General features: G+C 39.7%; 1 protein-coding gene across 1 annotated transcript in view; it reads left to right on the top strand.

Moving 5' to 3' along the window:
- Positions 1–25,851, top strand: part of ank1b (ankyrin 1, erythrocytic b) — a gene marked incomplete at its 5' end in the record, with an annotated part of 59,037 nt that overhangs the window by 11,273 nt on the left and 21,913 nt on the right. The window contains 18 exons of the mRNA XM_083903028.1: positions 15,705–15,806; positions 19,154–19,252; positions 19,697–19,795; positions 20,275–20,373; positions 20,694–20,879; positions 21,094–21,192; positions 21,378–21,476; positions 21,835–21,933; positions 22,243–22,440; positions 22,668–22,766; positions 23,025–23,123; positions 23,457–23,555; positions 23,736–23,933; positions 24,141–24,239; positions 24,680–24,778; positions 25,005–25,202; positions 25,395–25,493; positions 25,632–25,730. Coding sequence (XP_083759154.1) covers positions 15,705–15,806; positions 19,154–19,252; positions 19,697–19,795; positions 20,275–20,373; positions 20,694–20,879; positions 21,094–21,192; positions 21,378–21,476; positions 21,835–21,933; positions 22,243–22,440; positions 22,668–22,766; positions 23,025–23,123; positions 23,457–23,555; positions 23,736–23,933; positions 24,141–24,239; positions 24,680–24,778; positions 25,005–25,202; positions 25,395–25,493; positions 25,632–25,730 — 2,169 coding nt within the window. The remainder of the gene's footprint in view (positions 1–15,704; positions 15,807–19,153; positions 19,253–19,696; positions 19,796–20,274; positions 20,374–20,693; positions 20,880–21,093; positions 21,193–21,377; positions 21,477–21,834; positions 21,934–22,242; positions 22,441–22,667; positions 22,767–23,024; positions 23,124–23,456; positions 23,556–23,735; positions 23,934–24,140; positions 24,240–24,679; positions 24,779–25,004; positions 25,203–25,394; positions 25,494–25,631; positions 25,731–25,851) is intronic.

Below are 25,851 nucleotides of genomic sequence, written 5' to 3'. Positions count from 1 at the left end.
GACGGCGAGCTGCAGCCATAGGTCAGAAATGCCAAAAGTTACCAAACCTAAAAAGCCTCACTACTTCTCAAATATTTCGACCAGAGGAGAAAAACAAAGTGAGGGTGTGCAATCTGTAGTGGAGATGTATTTTAAAATATAGTGGACAACAAGTCAGATAGGCTGGTGGGTCATTTTCTTTTGGACAGTGAAGCAAAATAGGGAGGTTCACTAAGCTTTTGTATTTGGCTATTTAACTAACGCATGTGATATATTACAGTAATTGTTGCTTTGTGTGTTGTGGTAATTGTCTGCTGCTGTTGCTCGGAGCAGACACACTTTCACTTTTAATCTGTTGTTTGTATATAAGGACAAGTATAACCACTTCCTTTTTACTTTGGCAACCACATTCTGCAATGTTTTGGTTTGGGATTGCAGTAATAGCCGTTACTGCTGTACATATTTTACATATATCGCAATTTATTGACATTTGCAAATATCGAAAGTGCCCCTTGTTCACCTTCCTGTGTTTTTCAATATACAGTATATCACTTTATTTTGCCGTGAGACCTTGTGTCCAATATCACAACCTTGAATATGAATACCAACATCTAATACATCTATTTACCACCGAGCCACAACACATTCTCCAACAATGTAAAACATAATGTGCCACATAAAGAATAAATAAACCGCCTGTGACATGTCAGTTATGTTATTTCTATTTTACATTCAGTCAGATACTTAGTAATGTATCGACTCATCTTACTCTCTCTCTCTCATAAATTTACTCTTCTTGTAGCACTTTAACTGTCTCATCAACTGCTCTTTATTGACTAATCCTGGTTGGATTCAATAGTCTCACATCTTGTGTGTGTTTATGTCCCTGTGATCGTCTTGGCATCTGCTTTAACCCCACGACCCCCCCTCCTCTATGCTAATGAGTTTAGATCAGGATTCCCTCAGTATTTCATTCTCCCTCTAATTTCCTCACTCTCTATCTCTCTCTCGCTTGCTAATCTGCGCTTTATGGAAAATGATATTAGGGCCGCCCTCTGGGGACAAGCCACTTGCTGCAGCCTCAAATTGACATGCTCTGTGTGTGTTAACCCCTGCTGGACCTTGTGCTTTCCATCTGACCCTGGCATCAAGTGATTGTCCCGTTGACGAATGGCTCCTCGTGGGCTAAAATGGCCCTTGTGAACCTGAGTAGAGTGCTGAATCATAAGAAGTTGCCTCTATCGATCGGCTTCGGGAGTGGTCACCATCCTGTGTCAGACCAGCAGCAGCAGCATCAATTTTGTGGTTGAGGCTAATACCATTTTTCTCTGATTGCGGCATGTTAAAATGATATCAATTTTTTGTGGTTCTGGTTTTGTGAGTTTTATTTAGGGTTTACAGTGCATTTCATTGTGGATATCATTTCAAATACTAGTGTGGCAAAGAGATAGAGCCTGGTGCTGATATCATTACTGCTATTGCTATATCATTTCTATCTTTAGAAGCAGTATTGGTCCTATCAGACATAGAGCTATAGTTGTGAACTCTAGCCGTGCCCTTCGATCTCATCTTCTGCAGCATTTTTTGTGTCGTCCTCCCTGACATGACTTTCCCTCTTTCATCCTCGATCAGCCTCTCCTTGTTTCCATGGCTCTCTCAGCATGCCGCTTACTGGTATGACTCTACACCCACAGGGTGATTAGTGATGACCTGCTGTCACTTACTCAGACATACACAGTAGGAGCAGCCCACCCATCTCATATAAGAACACAGAGCTGCCACATGTACAGGCATGCACTGTAATGCAAGTTTACGCACTGTGAACAAAGAGTTCCCGATTTCCTATTGAGAACTGATGTCACTACATTAAAAATCAGACAACTGGTATGTTTTGGAAGATACCAAATCAAGCAGTAGTCACTGTTTCCTGTATTTTAAATGGTATGCTCCCCTGTTGTGTGTGTTTTCTCCATTTGTTTTGTCTTCTGATTTAAGTCCCAGTTGCGTATACATCTTTGGAATGAGAGCTTTTACTAGTTTATGTTTGTTTGTGGATATTTGAGACAACACTGATAAATGTTAATTTATCTTGTGCCTGTGAACATTTTGCATTTTTAGCGGCCTGTTTACTCCGTGTCTCTGTCGGGGCTGAATGTTTTTACGATTACTTTGACAGATAACTGCCATTGAGATTTGATTTGCAATAGAGCCTCAGTGCAATATTAACTGTGTTATAGTTTTTTAATGAGGTGGAGCATTACCCAAGATCTACAGTACCAGACATGAATTGATTCCAACATGCAGGTGTTACTTTTTTAATTGGCAGAGAAAATAGAACACTCAAAAATGAATTCATTGTCTACCACTTTATGCACTGTATGAGGGTCAGGGGTTGCTGGAGCCAATCCCAGCACACACAGGGTGAGTTACCAGGGTGCAGAGGGCACACCAAATCCACAATGATGAATGATTAAATTGCTGCCCTTTGTGATTTGCTAATTGCAATTGTTCAGGCCTAGTGTGTCCTCCATTTTGTTGAAGAAAAAGCACTGAGTGATATTACACAGATTTTTTAACCCCACCTGATGTGTGAAGGCTGCTGGGAGATTGGCTTTTACAGCTGACTGTGTTTAGCACATTGATGTTATTGTTGGTTTATTCCATTCATATCCTAATATAAATTAGGATGAGTTCACCTCTGCTATAATTTCTTGATATCCAGGTTTGTCAGTGTGTCCAAAAGTAAGGGGTTGCCAGGTTTTATAATTGGAACCTTTGACGGAGAACCTGATCCTCTCAAGCTTAGGCCGCAGTGTTTCCTGAATCCATCTATTATGAGAAGGTGGATAGGAGTGCATCCATTTTAAGGAGTATTAGCTTCCCTGGAAGCAGACTGGTGAATGCAAGTAACTTGTTGAGTGGCTTTGGGTGATTTGCTTATGTTGTGTATGCAGCTACACAGTGGGCAGTGAGCTGACATGTACACTGTCGTGTGTGTTGGGAGTCTTTACATCCTGCAGTGAGGAGCATATGTCACCTCGTGTGACTGCCTGTTGACAGCGGGATTGAAGATGATGTAGCATGTTGCAGAGTGAGTCCATGCTGACATGTCTGCACGTGTGTGTACATTTCTAGGTGCACTTGCATCCACATACAGTACATGTTAAACCTGTGTGCATTTGTGTGTGTGTGTGTGTTTTTGTGTTGTTGTGCCGGTCAGCGTGCTTGTGTGAGTTATGTGTCAGCTCCAGAGCTCGCCACAGTTCTGATTCACGACACGGGTGATTTGGTAGTCAGTCAGTCAACGTCATGATTGGGCAGCAGCTTCTTCCTTCCTTCCCTCCCGACCCTCTCCTCTGCCTCCAAACCATCTATCTCTCCTTCCCGGTCCAAGCACAAAATACCCTGACATCTAACATCCAACCATGCAACGTTTCATCCTGCAATGACCTTACAGTGACTTCTGTGGTTGAGAGCTGTGGTTAATTTCTTGCTTCATATCTGAACTAATTTAATTGTGGTTGAATTCATCATTTGAGTATTTCTCTATTTCACATTGCACACCTATGTTATTTGCATGGCGAACATTTACTTTTTATCATATTTGAATAATCAGTCGATTATTTTCTCAAGTTAATCGACCGTTTGGTCCATAACATGTTAGAAAATGCTAATTAGTGTTTCCCAAATCTCAAAATAATGAAGTTCTCACAGTCAGGCTGAGCGTGATATAACAGCATATTCAAAGATGGGTTTTATTATATTTTTTTTCAGTGGAGTAACATCACCCTGTTTAGTAATTTATGCAGTGATGCACGTAAATAATTAACACTTAATCAAAAATTAAATGCAACATGCATATCTCCACGAACCTGTTTTAATTGAGGAAAACAAACACTGTAACTAATATGCATTATCTTAATGGTTTTTATGAGTCACAAAATAGAACAACCTAAAGAGTAACCGCTTTTTATCTGCAGTAATAGTATAGTCTGCCTTTGAAAATGTGTCCCTGAACACATTGTCAAAGTTAAACATCCACACACACTGAGAGTACCACCGCCTAAAGGCATTGACAGCGTCCACAATCTTGACCTGAGCTCACCTCAAACGAGCAGGTGACAGATGGTTGGGGGAAGACGGAGTAAATAACCAAACTGACAGTGGTGAAATGAGAAGTGTTACAACGCCGTGTCATCTGCTGGGACAGCGCGGCAGAGGAGTGTTTATTTCCTGTTTTGTGTGCGTGAACTCCACTGTGTGTATGTGTGTGAACGAGCACAGTCTGTCTAATGAGGAATGTTTAAAGGAGATGGAGTGCAGTGCCTGAATTCAGAGCCGCTACTGATTCACGTCAACTGACAGTTGGGTGAGTGGACGAAGTGGAACCGAGTTGTACACAAAGATTTACAGACAGTCTATAGCAGGAACTGTAATCCTTTTACCTGCCCAGGTTGGCTTCGATCCACTACTTGGGATCTGGGTTGGTACATTTCTAATGTTAGGTGGTAATTATATACAATGGATGGTTTTAGCCAAAACCTGCTAACAAATCCTCCCCTTTAATAGTTCTTTGCAGGGCTTGCAAAGACAATCATTTCTGCCTGTTATCAAGCAGCATTATTCCTATACACAGAAACTAGCTAGTATTTGTAATGTCAGTAATGTGCTCTGTTCTTGTTAACATTAGTGATGAAATGTAACTTCCACGTTTTAAAGGAACCACCCAGTTTTTCCTATCTTCTGTTATAGCAGAAAAGACATTGTTGTCATGATAACTTATTTATCTTTGAGTTGCTTTTTGTAATAACTAGGTCCAAGAGTTCAAAGGTTCCTCACCTCTGGTCAGTGAGATGGACATATTTGACAGACGCACAGAAAGAGTGATATTTAATTGATTCGTGCGAAGCTTAACACAAATAATTGACCTCACTCCATTGTCTTCGAGCAAGACCCTCCAACCTCTTCTGCTCCTGTTCTCCTGTCCTGACCGTGACCTCTAACCTCTCCTTGGGGAGGGGGGGTGAAAGTAAAAAGAAAATGCACCAGCATAGGAATGAATTCCTCTAAAACATAAATCTCTCCAATCACACGCTAGGCTAGGCTGCGCTGACACGTGAGATCGTTATCTCTCAGCTCACTTTCACCCCTCCTCTATCTGTCTTTCTCACTTTCACCTGACCTCTGCTTCTCTATATCACAGAGCATAAAAGTCCACCCTAATGGATTCATTTGTCCTCTGGACTTTCGACCACGCGTCAACCACCAAAAACGGATCATTCGAAAAGTCTCCTTAAAGAGGTGGACTCTCATATATGTGTCGCTTTAACCCTTGACGGAGGATCGAGTCTGTTGCTTGTTGCTGGAGGTACAGGAGCTACCAGAGGAATATTGGGGTGCACTTGGTCCCATGCATTGATGTTTTGGAATGGAAACATACAAAAACTACCTGAAAGTGCGGCTTAGATTTGGCATATGAACATCATGCTCACAATCATCAGCTTTAGTGTTGAGATGGACATGTTTGACCTCAATATTCTAAGCACCTCCACCCCTTTTCCTATAGCTCATTATCCCTTCATGTCCTTTACGCCATCCTTTATTTGGTGTTACACTATCAAACGCCCCCCCCCCCCCCATCCTCTCTCTCTATTCTATACGTCCTTCCTTTCTTCCTCTGTCTTCCCAACCATCACCCTTGCTCCTCCCCCTGCTTCACGTTCCCTTCTCCAACACTTGGAGTATATTGTCCTTATGGGGGGAAAGTGCAGTTCAGTCACAGACCATGTGCTGCTAAGTGCTCTGCATTACTTATGCACACATGACTTTCAGACATAGTGGCTCCTCTTCCACTCATGTGTTTCCTCTTCCCACTTTATATTTTTATCTGCTTTTTTCTTTTCATTCTTAAAATTTGTTTTTAACATGAAGCAATGTGGCTGGTAATCTGAATGGAGCCTAAAATGATCAGTTTGATGCCAAACTCATGCCCCTATCTCAAATAGAGCCTGCGGCCATTTAGCATAGACTACTTTAGCATACTACTGTAGCTGTTTACTAATTAACACATTATATTTGTTTAATCTTTATCTATTATTTAACTGACATTTATGTGAAGGGTATCAATCTTATTATCTCACTCTCTGAAAGAAAGTATGGTCATTTTAAGTGGTTTGCACTACTTTGATCACATCGAGTCCTAAGATAGATTCAGCTGAAATCAACTTCGGAATCATGTTGTGCTTTACCGTGGACATCTTACCTCTGAGAGCTAATTGGACAATCACAGAAAAGCTTTCGGCAACACACTGGTCAATCAGCTTAAATCCCCTTACCGTGTTCTGTCGTCAGAGAGAAAGATAAAAATGAAGTGGACCGCACAAGCACCTGTTAAAAATATAATCCTCCTCTGAAAATGTTCCAGATTACAGGCTGCAGTCCTTCAAGGAAATGTGCTTTCATGTTATAAGAGGATGAATATTTTAAAAACGTAGGGTACAATATAAACCAGAAAAGATGTGTTGGCAAAACTTTAGAGGTCAAAATAAAACAGCATCTCTGAGGCATGCTTTTTCTCATTTACAGTACAACGACACAAAGTAACACAAAGATTAAATATTAAGACAACCGCTTCATCATGCATTTCGATACAGATACAGGTCTGTATTTGTATTTACTGATTGCAGATTTATGTTCATGCTGCAACCCCATAGGATAGTTGTTCTTATTGATAATGATATATCATTACTATACAAATTACTCTATTCGCTAATCACCATTTGTATAAACATCATCTAAGTTAGAGTAACTAGATCTCTTCACCTCCTCGTATGTTTCTACATAATGCTACCCTCATGTAATTTCTTCAATAGCAGACCCACAGTATTTTATGGCTTTAATTTAATTGTTTGTTTATGACCTCTGATTGCTCAGATGAACATTTAAAGCATTTTTTATTACTGGATGGCCAGATGCTGTTACCAACACCTGACACTCATACAGCAAAGCCTTAATAATTTAGATGCAGCTTTAGTTGATGTCTACATTGCCAGATATAACATTAGCCCTCTGCGAGTTGTGAAAGTGCGTCGTCAGATATCGGATGTGCTGGCACTGGGGGTTGACTTTTAACGCTGAGACTCAGAATGTCAGCACAGAGTGATGACGTCAGGAGCAGACTCTGAGGGACAGCTCGATGCCCAGCATGCTTTGCCTGTAGCATTTCTGCAGTGCTCATAAATATTAAAAGGTTATGAAAAAAGGGGAGAGCAGGGGTAGAGAGAGAGCGAGAAAGGGTTCCCAAAAGCTGCGAGAGATGTGAGGAGGAGAGAGATAGATGTTGAGGGAGTAATGACATGGAATGATTTGTTAGATGTGTAGCTGAGCAAATGAAGAAGAGCTTATGAAATCAGGAGTTCAAGGCTGATTCATCCGGTCACTCTATTGTCCTTCTCTCTGTCTGTCTCTCTGTTTTGTCAAAAAATACTTATAGATATTGATTAAAAAGAAAAGATGGAAATCTTCCAAAAGTGTTCAACAGAAAGATGTAATAATCTGTAGTAATCTATATATAAAATGATAAATTATACAGTTTGGAGGAGACTACAGTGTTTCACACCAAAACCAGACTTGATCAAGGTCACTTTAACTTGTCCACTTAATAGCATGGGAAACTACTGTATTGATATAAAAGATTAGTGTGATTATTGTGCTTTCAGTAGGTTTTTGGCATGTATCTCTAAGTAACATAGTCAGGGAAAGAAATCAGAAATACTCTCACGTGCCACTTTTCAAATGCTTTGTTGTCATGACTTTCCAGTCAAGAGAACAGTTTATTTTGTTTTTGTCCTCCGATGTCACTGTTGTGTTCTTTTGATGAATGAAGAGGACATGGGTGCAGGCCAAGATGCTGAACAACTTAAGTAATTACTTAAAACCGTCTGGTAACCTTCTAGGTTGTATGTGAACCTTAAACGGGTTTTAAAAGTTTGGCTGTACTGTTTTTTTTTATGTAATGATGCACCAGGTTAGAGGGATCCAAATTTTGTCACCTTCACAGTATTCTGTGAAACGCTCTTTCATGACTAAATAAATTTATATCAAATAAAAAATTGGGACCTTTTCATGTGCTCAGTATGTGCAGCAGTTGTATAAGCTGTAATGTCAGTTTTATCATCCTTTATTGATATATTTTGCTTGAAGTGTGTGTCTCGGTAATAATTAAAAACCTCTATTTTAACAGCCCCAATATTAGCACACAGTTTGTGTCTGAAGTCAGAGATCAAGGCACATGTATAGAAATAAAGAACGGCATGCTTTTGAGTTGCAGGATAATTGGCCCGACACAGGCTATAAATATTTCAGATGCTCTGTTTTCACTCAGGGATTGAGAAGACGAGAGGAAGGCCCTTGTTTTAATGTGTCTTGTTATTCCTTCACAGTCTTAGGAGAACTTCTGTGTGTGTGAGTGTGTATTAGCATATCATGGAATCTATTAAGCTTTAATAAAGGGGTGGGTCAAAACATTGTCATCTTTACTCATTCAATATGATAATCGATACACCAGGGGTCAAATAGTGATATTTTAATTAACAAATGAAGGCGCTCTAAAGTAAACAGTCCCTGCCAGTTTCACTTTCTGGGTGTCGCTACTTCATAGCTCCTCGTGGCAGCGCTGCTCAAACGAATGAGGGAAACTTGGGTGGACGTTATCTGGCTGAAAAGAGGGAGTTTACGGCAGGATAATGGTGGGGAAAGAGCTACGTTAAGAGTTACTCCATCCACGTTCAATACATAGACTTTATGCACTTTGTTCTCTATGTTGTGAATATGCAGGTAAACCCTGAACTTGTGACTTTTTGCATCGTTTTTTTATTTCTTCAGTGAGACGTATGATGTATCACTATGATTGTCTTGCACAACATATCGATTATCATAGAATAGTTATATCATGATATTATTTGTATCGTGGACCATGTATCGGACATCAAATCGTGAGGTACCCTGTAATTCCCGCCCCTACTCTGATACGAGTGGCCCTTTGCAGACACGGAGCTGCTTGTGCGAGCAGGTTGCACATCTAAGACTGATTTACCAAGAGTTAAAATTCCAAACCCAACTTCTGTCTGAGAGAAAAGGAGATGCATGCGGATACTTTACTTGTGGTTAATTTGGACAGTTAAGTGCTTGCTAGATGCTTTTTTGGGGCTTTTGCCGACAAGCTGTTGTTTTGATTTGGACTATTTTTGATGCATGATCACACAGTCTATGTATACATTATGTAGTATTAGTGTGAGGATTTGGAGTAAGCCACACCAGATTAACATGTATATCACATACATCTGCTGTCACTAGAAAGCTCTCTGTCACTGAATTCCATGTTAATGTACATATAATTTACATGGAAGTTATTTATTAATGACTGAGTGCAAACTGTCAAATGCAGCATTATTTTTAAGCGTAATATTTAAACACCCTGCATCTGTGTCTTTAAATCTACATGCATATAGGAACAGAATTCCTATCAATCAAACTCCTAGACAGATCTCAATGTGATTTCTGCCTCAATTTTTATTTTTTTTTAGTCCATCACATCTTGTATTTGTATTTTTTTACACAAACGGTGCAGATACATCAGCCAACCAGAGGTTAAAAAAAAAAAACTGCAAATCCAATAATTATAAATATCACCAATACCCCAATGTCACAGTCACATTACCGCAAAGTCATATTTTCCAGGCACATAAGATGAGTCAGCAGTGTGACAGTAGACCATAATATTACCACTTGACAAGATAAGTTATTAACTAAATTCATTATTCAAATGCTGTTAAATCTTCTCCCCCTGTCTTAATTCATCAGCCCGTCCGTCACATGTATTCTCTAAAATACCAATGAATTTTTAATAAAACACTTGAACATTATTAGATTTTTCTTTCTTTCTTTCTTTCTTTTTTTTGCCTTGAGTCTACTATCGCTGTTTTTTTTTATTCATTCACATATCATGTATTCTTTCGGAGTAAAAAATAACAAAGTGGTGAATCTGACAACTGCAGTGTTATGCTTAACGTTATTTTTTTGATTAAATGTCAGACTGTGATTAAATTTCAAGTTGGAAATTATGCTACTTCGGTAACTTCCATCCAAGTATCCACCTTATTCATTTTTAGCAAAACAGGAATTGCATTATTTTTTCAGTGTAAAGGCCTGCAAAGCTTCTTCTGTCAAACCTGCAGATCATCACGTATCTCAGCTTTATACACAAATGTACCTTCTAATGTGACACTCCAAATTGTGATAGTTTGTGTAAATACATTTCTCTCATGTACGTGTGAGTGTCACTGTGGCTCCTGTCTTTTCTTACAGAAGTTGGTCTTTGTTTTAAACCCATGAGGTTTCATCACTGTGATCCATCTTCCTCTGTATTAGTGCCAGCACTGACATCTCATCTATGCAGCTATTTATAATTTTAGGTTGCATCCATTTACTCCGTTTATTGGTGATTTTAGCATCATGTGAGTAAAGTTTTTTTTGTTATTTTATACTTACAAAGACAAACAGCCACAGTTTCTCCATCCACACTTGTGATCTGTGACTCTCCAACCGGTATTTTATCTCAATACGCTCAAAAATATGCTACTTCAGTAATGGTCCAGATTCCCCTTCCCTATTAAAGAGTGTAAGACAGTGAAAAGTATTCTGTTCATGTTCATATTCATCTCCTGGATTGTTTTTTGCTGATGAAAACGCTTCAGAACTGACATAAACACAGGTTTGTTAAGTTACTGTATAAGAGTATAAATTGTGGTGTTTACGATAAAGTGTCAGACTTCATTTTTCAGTTGTGAAGAAAGAATTAAAAGATATTCACGTGATGAGCTGTAAATTATCCAGTTAAACAGGCTGTTTTACAAAAAAAAATAGGCAGCACGAGAGCATTTCATAATCAATAAGGTTAAAATATCAAAGGGTCTCACTAAATGATCATTGATTTTTACACCAGCAGAAGAAATAGTGTCATAGTAGTACGTGCTGTATTTGTACAAGCTCTCGCTGTGATGTAGCGCAATGGAGACGAGATGCTTTTGGAAGTTGAAGCGAAGCGTTTCAAAGTCAGCAGTGACGTTTTGCAACAATAAAATCACAACAAAATGCCTATGACTTGTGTCAGAGGAGAGGCACAGTTTATGGAAAAAAAAAACATCCAAACCCCCCCTCCACCACAGACGGTTTGTGATATTCATGGATCTCGAACGCTCCCAAAATCTTGCATCTTGCAGTGAGGACAGTTAAATCACACATTACTCTTAAAATCCTATTGCTGATATTTTGACAGCTATTGCAATTGTGATTGTTCATAATTATTCCTAATTGACAGTTTCACGCAAAAATATATATTAATATTGTGATGATTTGACATTTTTCTGAACAGAAAACTGCACAGAAACAGATTTTTTTATCCAGTTCATTTTTTGCAGCACTGCAGGATTTCATCATACTGTAATGCTATGTAATGCTTGTAACACATTTTGTCTTTACCACATAATTGCACTATAATTTCTTCCCATTTGAATATTGTGCGATTAATTGCGATTTTACTCAGGTCATTATATCACATTTTTGGGGTCATGGATTTACATTGTCCCTAAGTGTAAAGTTAACATGGTAACAGCAGCATATGTAACAGATTATATTAAGTGTGTGACTCAATTCCTTGTCTTTTTTTAGTTCTCCCTTTTAAGGAATGAGGTGTTACTCATCCTGAGAGACCAGATTTTATACATGTGTGTATATATATATATATATATATAACTTGGTTTATTTTACTCACTTTTAACTCTATTTGTTTTGTGTTTTTTATCAAATGTGCGTTTTTGTGTGAGCACAGCCTTTGTCTCACTATCAATAACCGAAGTCGTTGCCTCTTCTGGCTTCTTTCATGCCTTTTTTGTTGGAGAAAGTGAATCTATTTTCGGCATGGCACAAAGTATGCAAATCGGTGTGTGTGTGTGTGTGTATGTGTGAAAATATTAAATCATATTTGAATTTGTGTGGGTCAGCCACACAGACACACAGAGATGTAACACAACACATACTGACAGCCAAGGCACAAGGACAAGTAAATGCTAAAAGAAACATGCACACAAAAACGTTTCTTGTGTTCATCTCAACATGCATACATACACACATACTGTCATCATATTCTCAGCATATGAGTGTGTGGCCTTACAGCTATCATTATTTAGTTAGTTCAATTACAATTATTGATTACAGTCATCGTGTTTGCATCATTAAAACAGGCAGATCATGTTTGTTTTTTGACTGAAATCAGTATGGCGAATATGCTTAACATCATTTTCCAATGTGACACATATCCAGACAAATCCAGGACACTTGTGAGGTCATGCCTCATCTACCCCAGTGTACAAGATCATATTTTGTTTACTATGTTTCTTTAATTTCCTCTGTATTCCACCCTTGTTTCAGTGTTGTCTTGGCTGGTGTGGGTGTTGGATTGGGTGTGTGTCTGCGAGGCTCTCATGGGTCAACTGTAAGAGGTTGACCGAAGCCTGAGGGATGTTGCGCTTTAATAACGGTACAAATACGATATATTATGCTTGTAATCCGTGCATTTTTTCTACTTTCTTCCACACTTTGTTTGTGTGTTCCCAGCAGCTACAGTGGGCTTTTATCTACTTTTATAATTCTTGAGGGAACATGACCAATTATTTTTTTTCCCACTAATGTTGGCAAATGTGGACTGGATTTCCCATTACAATCAAAACCTTTTAAGTATTTCATTAGAGATTGAATTATGAAAGTAAATAAACCCAGGTTATTGCTATTTTGTATTATATTTTACTTAGTAAATTTAGTAAATAAATCATGAACTTAGTTCTTGACTTATTGGTGATTCTGTGTCTGTTTTCTCCATTAAAAGGTGCTGTGATTTTGTATAAGTTGGAGCATTTATTTTTAATTAATTTATATCAATCATTAGTGTCAGTATAGGATAATATCTTATTCTTGGAGACAAAGGTGGGTTTGTCTTTTGTCACATAATGATTTTTTTCATCAGGCATCATCTACAAATTACTGCAATTAACTGACAAAGCTGCAAGTTGAGCTGAGACAAAATGTTCATCCGTCACTACCTCTGATTTTGTGAGCTCTATGCAGTTTATGAGAATGGAAATTTAAAAAAAGTCTTTATTTAACCTACAGCAAAGTAAATGTATGAAAATCAGATTTAGGCACAGGCAGATTAGAGGCATGAGTGTTTATACTGTACAGAGTGATGCACAGTGAGTAACTGTCAGGGCCAGATTCAGACTTCTGTGATGGATGGAACTTGGAAAGATGGAGGGAGCTGTAGTGGCACAAAATGGATTCCAGTCCAACTGCTGCAGAAAGAGTTTATGGTCTGCAGGATGTGGTCAGCTCATGGCTAAATGTCAGTGTTACCTCAACATGTGCGCACACAATAAAGTGACCACAGCTCATGAGCAAGCAGCTTCAACCATGAATGTGGGAAAAACTGTGATATTAACAATGTATTCATGCATGTTTCCGTCCACAACTTTAACATGTTTACTCTGTGTCAGTGGTTAAAACAGTGGTTAAAACAATGATTTAGGATGTAAAGGTAGAGCGGCTCCTATAGTGACAGTTTGAAATCTTGTCCCTCAGTTCTCTGATGCTGAGTAATGTCTTCAAAGATATGAGATAGTGAAGAGATAAAAATTACTGCAGAGCCATTTTAGTGTTCAGAGACACAAGGACAGAAGAAAATAGAAAAAAACACCAACACATCAAATAAGACTGTTACGCTATTTGGTGTGAATGTGGCGGTAATAGCTCTTTCATATTTATACAATCAAGATATTTAATGTTCAAAATAGCAAGAGAGCTCAGTTGAAGCAGGAATCCTGAGTTATTCTGAGAGAGGGAAACAATGTAACATTATTATCCTTCATCTAAAACAGTCAAGCACATCTATGAAACCTGACTGAGAGTGCGTTTGTTTGTATACATCAGCAGCACAAGTGTGGGTGGGAACAAGGGAACACCTTTGTGTGTTTTTTGTGAGCAGTAGAATTGATTTCTAACACTTTTCTGGACACCTCTTTGTGTTTTCAGTCATACTCCAACCTGGTTGCAGCCGTCTCGCTTTACAAAATGCAATGTTGCTGTTGCTTCCAGCCGTCTTGATGTTAGACAAATCTCACTAATGTAACCGGGAGACTGTAACTACTGTAAATATTGCTATATTTACCTCAGCAACAGCAACTGTTGTAGGGAGCTGATAGGCTAAGCGTGAGCTCATTTGACAGTGGTTTAAATCATAAACCATATCTGAAAATGAGCCAACTTCCCACTTTAGAACATGAGTGAACATTTTCCTGAGGAGCTAATTGCCTGAATCGCTAAATTTCAGGTCTTCTTCAGTAGCACACACTTTTAATGTTGTAAATTATCTTCCACTTTAGAGGAAAACGGATGATAATGTGAGTGGACACCAGGGTAATCAACAGATAGTATCATCCAATAGGAGGCCTGGTTGCAGGTTTCGCTTCTGAACTTCTGGTTGAAAGACGTCACCATGGTGCCAGCCGAAAGGCAATTCTTATGGGTAACGACACAATTTATTGCAGCTTGGTTTGAATCTAGGAGACATTTTGTTTTAAATAATACACACTGAAGTCGGTGAAATAGAATTGAGGAGGAGGAGGTGACCGAAAATTGAATCTCCTTTGTTTGATCAAATCAAATGAAGTGCATCGGCTTCTATTGCATCAGCACAGACGGGAGATGAGAGAGGAGGAAAAGGAAAAAAGGATGCCTTCATCATCCGAAAAGGGCAGGTGATACCTTTCGACAGTGTAGTATAATTAAGCCACTTGAGAATAACGGCTCAAACAGACACATAATTCTTCCGCTGACAAAGGAGGAGCGAGTGGTCAAGAGTACAATACGTCGCACGGTATTTCCCTCTCAGGGCACTGGAGACATCTCATTGTGCAGGTCAGCTGCATTACGCTGCCGGCCCGATGAATGAATTCAGAGGTGGGCGTACAAACACTGACACGCTCGCAAGCCACAGGCGTATTTCCTCTGAGATCAGGCAGCCAGACAGCAGAGCTCGTGGCGAAGTGTGCTGGGCTATGAATGTCTGCCAAACTCAATAGTGTGGGCGAAGCTCGCCTGCAAAGAGTCTGACATTTTAAGCCTTTAACAGAGGGCAGGTGAGCCAGTGATATTCCCTGCCTTCTGTGTTGCATTAAAGTGATGCTTTAATATATTTTTTAACACGTTCACATGCAGTTTGTAACCTGTCTAGGGCTTTTTTTCCCTTTATGGAGGAACTGTGTTTATTTACTGTTAATTGAGCATTTTAAATCTGCTATGCAACAGTATTTCATGTTGAGTCTTATATACACATCAATTCATTTCCAACTGTTTTCATAATTGAAAATCAGTTGGAGTGTTTTTTTTTTTTATGATTAAAACTGTGTATATTTTCTGGTTTATTTGCTTCATATAAAAAATCATTACATAATAATTCTGTTTTGAGAAGAGAAGAATTTTGAAAACATCATCATTTCTAGGTTAGGTGGGATATTGATATTGCAAATAATCGCTATTTGCAGCCCTATGCTGAACGTATGAGTTTATGTGTATCTCCATGCACTCTTCTTACAGTTCTCTTCTTTGTTTGTTTGCAGGCTGATGCATCCACCAGCTTTCTGCGTGCAGCTCGTTCGGGAAACCTGGACAAGGCTCTGGATCACCTCAAGAATGGCCTCGACATTAACACAGCTAATCAAGTAAGAGGGATTCGCCAACATTCGCTGAAACATCCATCCATGCGTGTGTCTGTTTTTGTGTATGTGTCGAACGTTTCAGTTAACAGCACAACAAATTAAATTGTGGCTAAAGCTGACAGATGTGCCGAGTGAACAGCGGGAATCATGTTATTTCATATACACAAAGGAATACCTATCATAATAAAGCATACTTTCTGTTCCATTTTCATGATTAAGTGCCATCTGGTGCATCTTGGGCAGGAGTCTGGAGTCTGAAATGTACTTTTGGCTTTCATCCATTGTCTCTCTTCCTAAGGTTAAATGATAGTTGTTTGTTGTGGATGACAAAGTCAACAAACTATGGATTTCATGTCTCAGTGAGTATTTACATACCCATAATATGTCCATGAGACAAACGTTTGAGTTTTTTTCTTGTTTGGGAAGTTGAGGTATGTGTCATTCTCTTTCCTTCATGTTTGATTGAGTTAATTCCCCTCAAGAAATAAGTGTCACCAAGAAGCGCTAAAGGTGAGAGCATACTTAGGGTAGAGCTGACCCAGGTTCTGATATATAAAAAAAGTCTCATTCTGGGGTAAATGATTTAATTCAGATCAGTTAAGCAATTACAGTTGATTAGTGTCAAAATAACACAACAGTACCTGTTTGAAGTGTCACACCAAGTCAAAGATAACTTTTTTTTCAGCATGAAGTCGTCAAACTATAACCTCACTTATTTTAAGTCATTTTTGTGATTTAAATTATCACAATTCATTCATAGTTCAGTGCCTGCCTGGCAGCAAGTCTCTGCACTTTCTCAACAGAAGTCAAGTCTTGGAAATTAGAAAATCAGTAATATTCGATTGCTTTTTTGAAGAGCTGAACTCAGAATAGCAGAGCAAGGCGAGATTATGTTACGGCTCGAGTTAGTCATGATACTCAGGAGAGGTTACCACTGGTTCTGTTCTCAAAATCAATTTCCCTTTGTTAGCTAGTTCCCTTGACGTCACCTTCCGGTTCTTTAATCGTGTCTAAGGGCAGCATTTTGAACATCGTCTGGGTTTTAATGGTTCATTATTGTGTTGCCTTTTGGCAGCCATTTATTACACTGTTAGCTTCTCCACTGTCACTGCATAGAATAATAAATATGGAGAGTGACTCTTGTATGTAACACCCTCTGTTGAGGCCATGAGAAGCAAACAAAATCTTTACTGCCAGACTGGATGAATTATTAATGCAGTGGATGAGTGAGTGTCCCCCTCACAAGCATGGAAGGAATTTGATTGTAAATTACAGCAAGTTTCAAAGATGTCTGGGCCAGGATGGACCTCTATATCACCACACTGTGGTAAACAGAAAGCCCCCTGCGGTTCAATTATTATGAATCTGGTTGAAAACGAGAATGGTACTTAAGGACTTCATTGTGTTTCCACTGGGAAAGAACAAACATTATGTGAATGCTTTAGAGGAACTTTTGAAAGCACCAGGACACAAAATCACTGCAACAGTACCTCACTGTGAGGTAAAAGAAAATGTAAATTAAATATTCACAACTCCTGATTCACTGTCTTTGTATAAAGTGGTGAACATACATTATTTAATATATTAGATTAAAGGGTAGTTCTTTAAATCTTTGGCCCTGCTGTCATGCTCTCCTCTTCTTCTTCTGCCTCTTCTTTTTCTTCATGTCTTTTTCCCTCTTCTTCCTCTCCTTCTTCTTATTTGGTGTTTTATGGCGGCTGGCATCCATTATGTTGTATTGCTGCCTCCGACTGGATTTAATCAGTAATTTCCTTTACATCCTATTGCATCATGAACATTTCTGACGTAGTAAAAGAAGTAATTATCATGAGGCGCAAATGTGAAGAGGTGTGTGTACGTGTGTGTGTGTGTGTTATCCCTAACCTTAACCATAACACCAATCTTAATCACAATTCATATCTTAGCCCTAAATTAATCGACAGGTTACGCCATTATGGAAATAATAATTACTTGAAGCTTATAACCTTCTGTCGTTCTTTTAACACTTTCTTTATTTCACAAATGATAGTGCTGTGTTTTTACGAGGGCTATTTTTGTTCCGAATATACAACTGCTTCGTTTCGGCTGTGCAAATGCAGATGAACTGTGTGTGTGTCTGTTTGTGTACTTGTATTTATATCTTACATTTATAGCTACAAGTCTATCTATAAGACATTTTGACCTTGTGGGGACATTTTGTTTGGACCCCACAACTTTAACAGTCTTTCCAGGGTTAAGACCTGGTTTTAGGGTTCGGGTTAGGGTTCATGTTAGATTTTTAGTTGTGATGGTTAAGGTTAGGGTAAGGGGCTATGGAAAGCATTATGTCCTCACTGTGTGTGTGTTTCCCATTACTCAGTGCACCTCACAGAAACAGAGGCTGTGTTGCCCATTTGAATGGACACTGCAGTCTCATAATACATGAAGCCCAAACACCTGCTGGATCACGGAGCCTCCTAGTGGACATATTGGTTACAGCAGGCAGTGTTCAGCTCTGGCCTCATGTGAAGGACGTGAAGCCATCCAGAAAGACAGACAGACAATCAGACAGATGAATGGACCACTGAGGCAGAACAGTTGTCTGCCAACCGCTCTCCTTTTGTTTTTCCTTTAATGGCGATAGAGTTAATCGACGAGTGATGTTCTGCATAGCAAATGAGCATCTGCTGTTCTTCTCACAGAGTGTTTCCTTTTTCCTCATCTTCACCTTTCATCACTCTTGTTGTTTTTGCGTTTAAGACAAACATGAAAATAGAGGTTGTTCAGCAGCAGATATCAAAACAAATCATAACACAGAGACAACCTCAAGCTGGATTCACAGGTACATGGTGAAGCACTTGTCATTCACTTTGAATGGAGCAGGATGAAGCATTGCAGAGCTGAATTATGTGATTGTTGCTCCATGTTGCATGTGGCGGAAGGTGAACTGCCTCAGTGGCAGCTCGAGTGTCGGCCAATCAAATCGCATTTAACATATAGGCAGGCATAACACTACTACCAAACTAAGGTCTCGGACAAGAGAGTTGATGCAGCACATACATGTAAATCCAGCACCATAGCTTATATTGGTAATTCTAAAAGCACACAGGATACTTTTATGTTATGCTTGGCATAATTAGCATGGATGTGTTTTCATTTACTGATATTGAATGTGTTTCTCAGGGTTGACTATCTATTATTACATGAACTCATCAATCATTTTTGGTGCCCTGTTAATGCAGACTTTATTTTCAAAAATCCTGGTTATTAACAGGATTACTAGACCTTTACTGGAGCTTTAGGATGTATAATTAACTGGATGGGCTATTGCATCTTGTATTATGACTAAATCACTCTGTCTCCTCCTTCAGAATGGTCTCAACGGGTTACACTTGGCTTCTAAAGAAGGTCACGTCAAAATGGTTCTGGAGCTGCTGCACTGTGGCATTGAGCTGGAAGCCATCACCAAGGTATTGGTTTCCCCTCTGCGTGCTTGTTCTGTGAAGTGTTTCATAGTGAACTGAAATCAATAAAGCACTGTGAAATCATTCTTAACTCACAGGCAAGTTCAGCTTCTAAAGAAAGAAAAAAAAGAGAACCTTTAAAGAACAGCATAAAGAAATCAACCAGTTTTCTTACAAAGAATCACTTAATACAGTGTTTCTTTACAAATTCAAGTAATAAACGGTAGTTTTAACGTGAACAGTGTCGCTTTCTCACATTTTATATACTGCCTGGATGCAATAAACAATAGATATAGTTCAAGGTTAGATTGTCAGTGTCAGATATAGGCCATTAGGCTGCAATACTTACCTCATATTCACTCTATATTCTTCTCTCATCTTCTCTGTGTGTGTGTGTGTGTGCGCCTGTGTGCCTGCGTGCCAACCTGTGTATGTGTGTTTGACCTCCAGAAAGGGAACACTGCTCTCCATATTGCAGCGCTTGCAGGCCAGGATAAAGTGGTGGCTGAGCTTGTCAACTATGGTGCCAACGTTAATGCCCAGTCACATGTGAGTCACCCTGAAGTGTGTGTGTGCGTCTGTGTGTGACTGTTGTACACACTAAGAAATCAAAGTACAAGACGTAAAGATCTTTCTCAGTGTGTACAGGTACATTTTTGTCGCTAGGTGCAGAAATGTTTCTTTCTGGTACAAACAAGCAGGTGCTTGTACCCTGATGGGTACAACTGGAGCGACAAAGCATTTGTACCTTTTTAGGTACAGTCTCATACTTTGATTTCTTAGTGTGTATGTATGTATCTATGTATGTGTTTGTTTGTTTTTTATCTGGTATAAACTGTTTGTCCATATATTTGCATGAAATGTAAATGTATGTAAAGATGAGTGAATGCAGTCATGTGTCCTTGTCAAGATAAGAAGATGTTTGAAGCCCATGTTCCACATGCACATGTGTATCCATGACAACAAGTCTTGTAATAATTGACTGTGGATTAGTAACTACACACAACAATGCATTTGTGTCCGCGCAGAAAGGGTTCAGTCCTCTGTACATGGCAGCGCAGGAGAATCACTTAGATGTGGTCAAGTTCCTGCTCGAGAACGGTGCTAATCAGAGTCTCCCAACTGAGGTACGTGTCTCTTCAACCGTGCCCTGTTTGATTGTGAGTGTGTCTGTGGTTGCCATGAGTTGCCCCGCTAATGATAAGTAATCGGAGTCTTCAGCGTCATTGTCAGAAAAGCACACAATATCTGAGAATGTGGGTTTACTTTTACACAGGTATAAAATGTGTTTTCCAGTGCAAAGAAAGAAGATATGCAGTCTAATCTAATCTAATTCTGAGAGGCAGGATATTTTTCTCTTGTTTTATTTGTGTCCATCCAGCAATAAATGTATACTATACAATAAAAATAAATAATCTTGCTCTTTCAATATCTTTTTGCCTCTCAGGATGGCTTCACTCCCCTGGCTGTAGCCCTCCAGCAGGGCCACGAAAACGTTGTGGCGCTGCTCATCAATTATGGCACCAAGGGCAAGGTCCGCCTCCCCGCGCTGCACATCGCCGCACGAAACGACGACACGCGCACCGCTGCAGTACTGCTACAGAACGACCCCAATCCAGATGTACTCAGCAAGGTATAAACCCATTATCTGTGTGTACTGGTGCAACAGCTCGCTATAAAATGACTTTTTTGTTTTATTGTTCTTCCCTTATCTTCCCAATGGCTGTATTATATATGCCATGCACTTCCCAACCTTGTCTTTAAATAGTGAATATAAATAGATTGTAATTATCCTTGTTTACACTCTTCTTCTCTCACTCTCTCCCATTGCGTCTCTTTCTCTATAGACTGGTTTCACACCTCTCCATATTGCAGCCCACTATGAGAACATGAGTGTAGCCCAACTGCTGCTGAACAGAGGAGCCAATGTAAACTTCACACCCAAGGTCGGTTTATCTCAGCTCCCAAAGTCAAAACTGATGCACCTGAGGAGAATAATGAATGTTTCCCGGCCCGTGTTGTTCGTTCCTTTTCTGTAGTATTGGCACATCTTCATGTATGCTGTAGAAAACAATGACAAATGGTGATGCAAGATTCAATCAGCTTCTTTATGATTCCTGTGCTTCCTTAGAACGGCATCACGCCCCTTCATATAGCTTCCAGGAGGGGCAACATGATGATGGTCAGACTACTGCTGGACAGAGGAGCACAGATTGATGCCAAAACAAAGGTAGGAATGAATGAATATATTTATTTGGATAATCTAAAAGAAAAGCTTCAGAAAAAAGTGTCACTAACAGTAAGGTAGAAGGATATTTCTATCTAAAATAAAGTAAAACAGAAGGGAAATTCAAAGAATTCCACTGTTCTATGTCCGAAAGATATTACTGAGAGAAATCAGAAAATGAGCACCAAAAGCAAAGATTTAGATTTAAATAATCTCCCCATCCTCATTTATCATAAATCCATTCATTTTGATAGTTTGTCACTTGTCCATATTCACAGACTCTGTCCCCCTCATTTATTATCCTCCCTGCTAATGATCTTCAATCTGTCTCTCATGTCGTTTAATCTTCATCTCTGTGTAGGATGAGCTGACTCCTCTCCACTGTGCAGCCAGGAATGGGCATGTTCGTATTATTGAGATCCTGATGGAACACGGTGCTCCCATCCAGGCTAAAACCAAGGTCGGTGACTTAAATGAAACATTACAATCACCACGACAGCCCTTTAGCCTTTTAGCTTAAATCGAGATATCTGACCGGTCTATTAACTCTGGACTTTAAATTTGATCTCCATGAATCATGGATTGATCCTGTTCTCTCTGCGGACTATGATGTTCTGAACATAGGAAATGTAATCTCTTTTGGCACCGCTCTACATACAGGATGATGCATTCACAATGACAAATCTGTCTCTCTTCTTGTCTTCTATTTTTTCATTTTCTTTACTCGTTTCTTTCTCACTTCATGTCCTATATTCTTTGTCTCGTACAGAATGGTCTGTCCCCCATCCACATGGCAGCTCAGGGGGACCACATGGACTGTGTCAAGCAGCTGCTGCAATGCAGCGCTGAGATTGATGATATCACGTTGGACCATTTAACCCCTCTTCATGTAGCAGCCCACTGTGGTCACCATCGCATGGCCAAAGTCCTACTGGACAAGGGGGCCAAAGCCAATGCACGCGCTCTGGTGATGAACTTTCTTCGTTAGACACATTTTAAACTGGGAGAAAAAGTTTGAAACTGTCATATTGATTGTAGGAACACTTTGGAACAGTGATTTATGAGTTTTCAGAATTTTGGTAATAGTTCAGATATACCTTACTAATTTTAAGTATAACACAAGACTTCTCCTCTTTTGACCGGTGTGTGTGTGCTGTCGCATCTTGTTGTGAAACATTTCCTCTCTATTTCCAGAACGGCTTCACACCTCTCCATATTGCTTGCAAGAAGAACCACATGCGGTCCATGGACCTGCTGCTGAAGCACTCTGCCTCCCTAGAAGCTGTCACAGAGGTGAGACGATGTGACCACAAAGGACAAAAAGTTAGAAACCTGCTGGTGTAAAGAAGAAGAGTTCGTCTGACATGACTCTTTTGACTTAATTTGCAGCTTCTCGAATCTTAATTTATACTCAAGCAATGGTATTTTCTACATTGCTACATCTCGTCAGATAGAGTTTTTAAATTCCTGTTGGTCAGATTTAGCCAATTTAGCCAAGAACTTCACTTAATGCCTCTGTAATGCATACTATGTCTGTATTTGTGTGTGCAGTCTGGTCTCACTCCTCTTCATGTAGCAGCGTTCATGGGCCATTTGAATATTGTGAAGCACCTGCTTCAAAGAGGGGCTTCACCTAATGCTTCCAATGTGGTGAGAACCCTGTCTTTTTTTCGACATCACTGCATTATATTTATTGTAATATTACCAGCTTATTAGTATCCATGCTTTGATGCTTTGTAAAAAGGTACTTTAGAGAGAGTGAACATACAAAAACATACATTAATTTACGACAGAAGGTGATTCATTTTGTACGTAAAAATCCACCATATATTCTTAGTTGAACAAGGTGGATTTATTGTTGCATTTGTTTCAGTGAAAAACCCCAGTTAAATGTGGATTTTAAAGTTATAAAACATACATTTGTTGTTGTTTGCAACTTAAAATGTCTACATTGAGTGTTGTGTATGTTTTTCATTCCACCAGAAAGTAGAGACTCCTCTCCACATGGCCTCCAGAGCTGGACACTGTGAAGTTGCTCAGTTCCTGCTGCAGAATTCAGCCCAAGTAGATGCCAAGGCTAAGGTATTTATGAGCTGTGAAGTCTTGCTTAAGTCATCGTATCTGTTGTTGTCACTCAGTTCTGTATATCTTGAGGGCCATTTTGTGTTGCTTTAAAACTCAAGTACACAATAACTTTAGCAAACATCACAGACAGATCAATAAGAGGCGTCTGGCTTGTTGAACCTCCTTTCCCTCGTCCAGGATGACCAGACACCTCTACACTGTGCTGCTCGTATGGGCCACAAGGAGCTTGTCAAGCTGCTCATAGAGCACAAGGCCAACCCTGATTCTTCAACAACTGCAGGCCACACGCCCTTACACATTGCTGCACGTGAGGGACATGTACACACCATTCGAATGTTGCTGGACGCCGGGGCACAGCAAATCAAGATGACGAAGGTAGGGTAGATGCCTGCATGGAAGGTTATTTCAACCATAACTGGCACACAAAAAAGTTAATGTACAGTTTTATTGCTGTTTGATGCTACTTTAAGTTCAGCTTCCAAACAATATAAAAATGATGAAAAAAGACCACTTTCAAAAATAGCATGAGATACAGTAACTATGTAAAAAATAGCTCCGTTTGTCCTTCTTTCTTTTGAGCAGAAAGGCTTCACTCCCCTCCATGTGGCCTCTAAATATGGAAAGGTAGACGTAGCAGAGCTACTTTTGGAAAGAGGAGCTAATCCAAATGCAGCTGGGAAGGTGAGACAATCTGTGCTGCTTGTAGTTCAGATCTTTGTCGTTTAGTGAGAAAGCCTGACCTCACTGAGATGGATGTCAGACTGATTGATAGATTATCATGGCATGTGTTTTATGTTTTATATATGTATTTATGTGTGTGTACTTGTATTTGTTACCTCTTTATGGCATGAACACTGACCTTGTCAGTAGTCCTCATGGAGACCAGAACCTGATCCTTATAAGGCAGAACCTAATTCTTAGGCACTGTGGAGTTGTGGTTTGGTTAAAGCATTATCTGGTTATGGTTAAGGTTAATGATAATGCTTTGTGTGGCTGTCCAAATGAATGGATGTCATTTTAGTACCCCAAGAATAGCTGTGCAAATTGTGTGTGGGTTTTTCTGTATGTGTGTCTACTGTTTTATATATGTGCACATTTGTATGTCTATGTGTGTTTAACAGAATGGTCTGGCACCTCTTCATGTGGCCGTCCATCACAACAACCTGGATGTTGTTAGACTTCTGGTCAGCAAGGGAGGATCTGCACACAGCACAGCTCGAGTAAGACGCTCACATACGCGTGCATGCACGTATGTGTGCACAGAATCTGTCACTGACACAATTACCAAAACAGACTGAAATTAGTCTCTTCCTAAAACTTACAGTAAATAACAGGGTACGTCTTTGCTCCCTTACAACACCAGTCTAGTTAAATGTAAAATTAGAAAAGAAGGATGCTGAAAAAAGGTGGCGGTCTGCATCTGTTTGTCCTTGTTTCTCTCTACAGAACGGTTACACTCCTCTGCACATAGCAGCCAAGCAGAACCAGATGGAAGTTGCCAGTTGTCTACTGCAGAACGGGGCTTCACCCAATTCAGAGTCCCTCCAAGGCATCTCACCCCTGCACCTGGCTTCACAGGAGGGACGGCCTGACATGGTGGCTCTGCTCATCTCCAAACAGGCCAACGTAAATCTAGGAAACAAGGTACAACAGAAGACTGGATCAAAAATTCCCCAGTCTCAGGGGGAGGTGAAATGTAATGTGTGCTGTTATGATTGCAAGAATGTTTGAGAATGAAAAGTATGGTTGTGTGACTCCACTTTATTATATCCAACAAAACAGACAAACCTTAAAATACCGTCATCATACTCATCACTCTGATTGTTTTTCTTTTAGAGTGGACTGACCCCTCTGCATCTTGTAGCTCAGGAGGGTCATGTGGGCATCGCTGACACACTGGTCAAACAGGGAGCTTCTGTATACGCAGCTTCAAGGGTGCGTATACAAAAATAAGTGCCACTAAGATGTTGATTGCTAGCTGATCTAAACTAATTTCTTTAAAAACAGATTATTTAATTATTAGGAATCATCATTATGTTTATTATGTCTTTCAAACCCCATGATGCATCTCAGATGGGTTACACACCCCTTCATGTGGCCTGTCACTATGGCAACATCAAGATGGTGAAGTTCCTTCTGCAGCAGCAGGCTCATGTGGACAGCAAGACAAGGGTAATCGTCATTATTCTACTCAGTCCTTTTGATTAGCACGTTAAAGCCACTAGCTATTAGTGGTTTTGTGTCCTTGTTTGTGTAGCCCCCCAGTAATTAGTTAATGCATATGGGCAGACTG

The sequence above is a fragment of the Microchirus variegatus genome, assembly GCF_963457635.1.
Source record: "Microchirus variegatus genome assembly, chromosome: 16".
In the NCBI taxonomy this organism is placed as follows: domain Eukaryota; kingdom Metazoa; phylum Chordata; class Actinopteri; order Pleuronectiformes; family Soleidae; genus Microchirus; species Microchirus variegatus.
The sequence above is the reverse complement of the archived record's forward strand: the minus strand, read 5'-3'. Positions and strand labels throughout refer to the sequence as shown.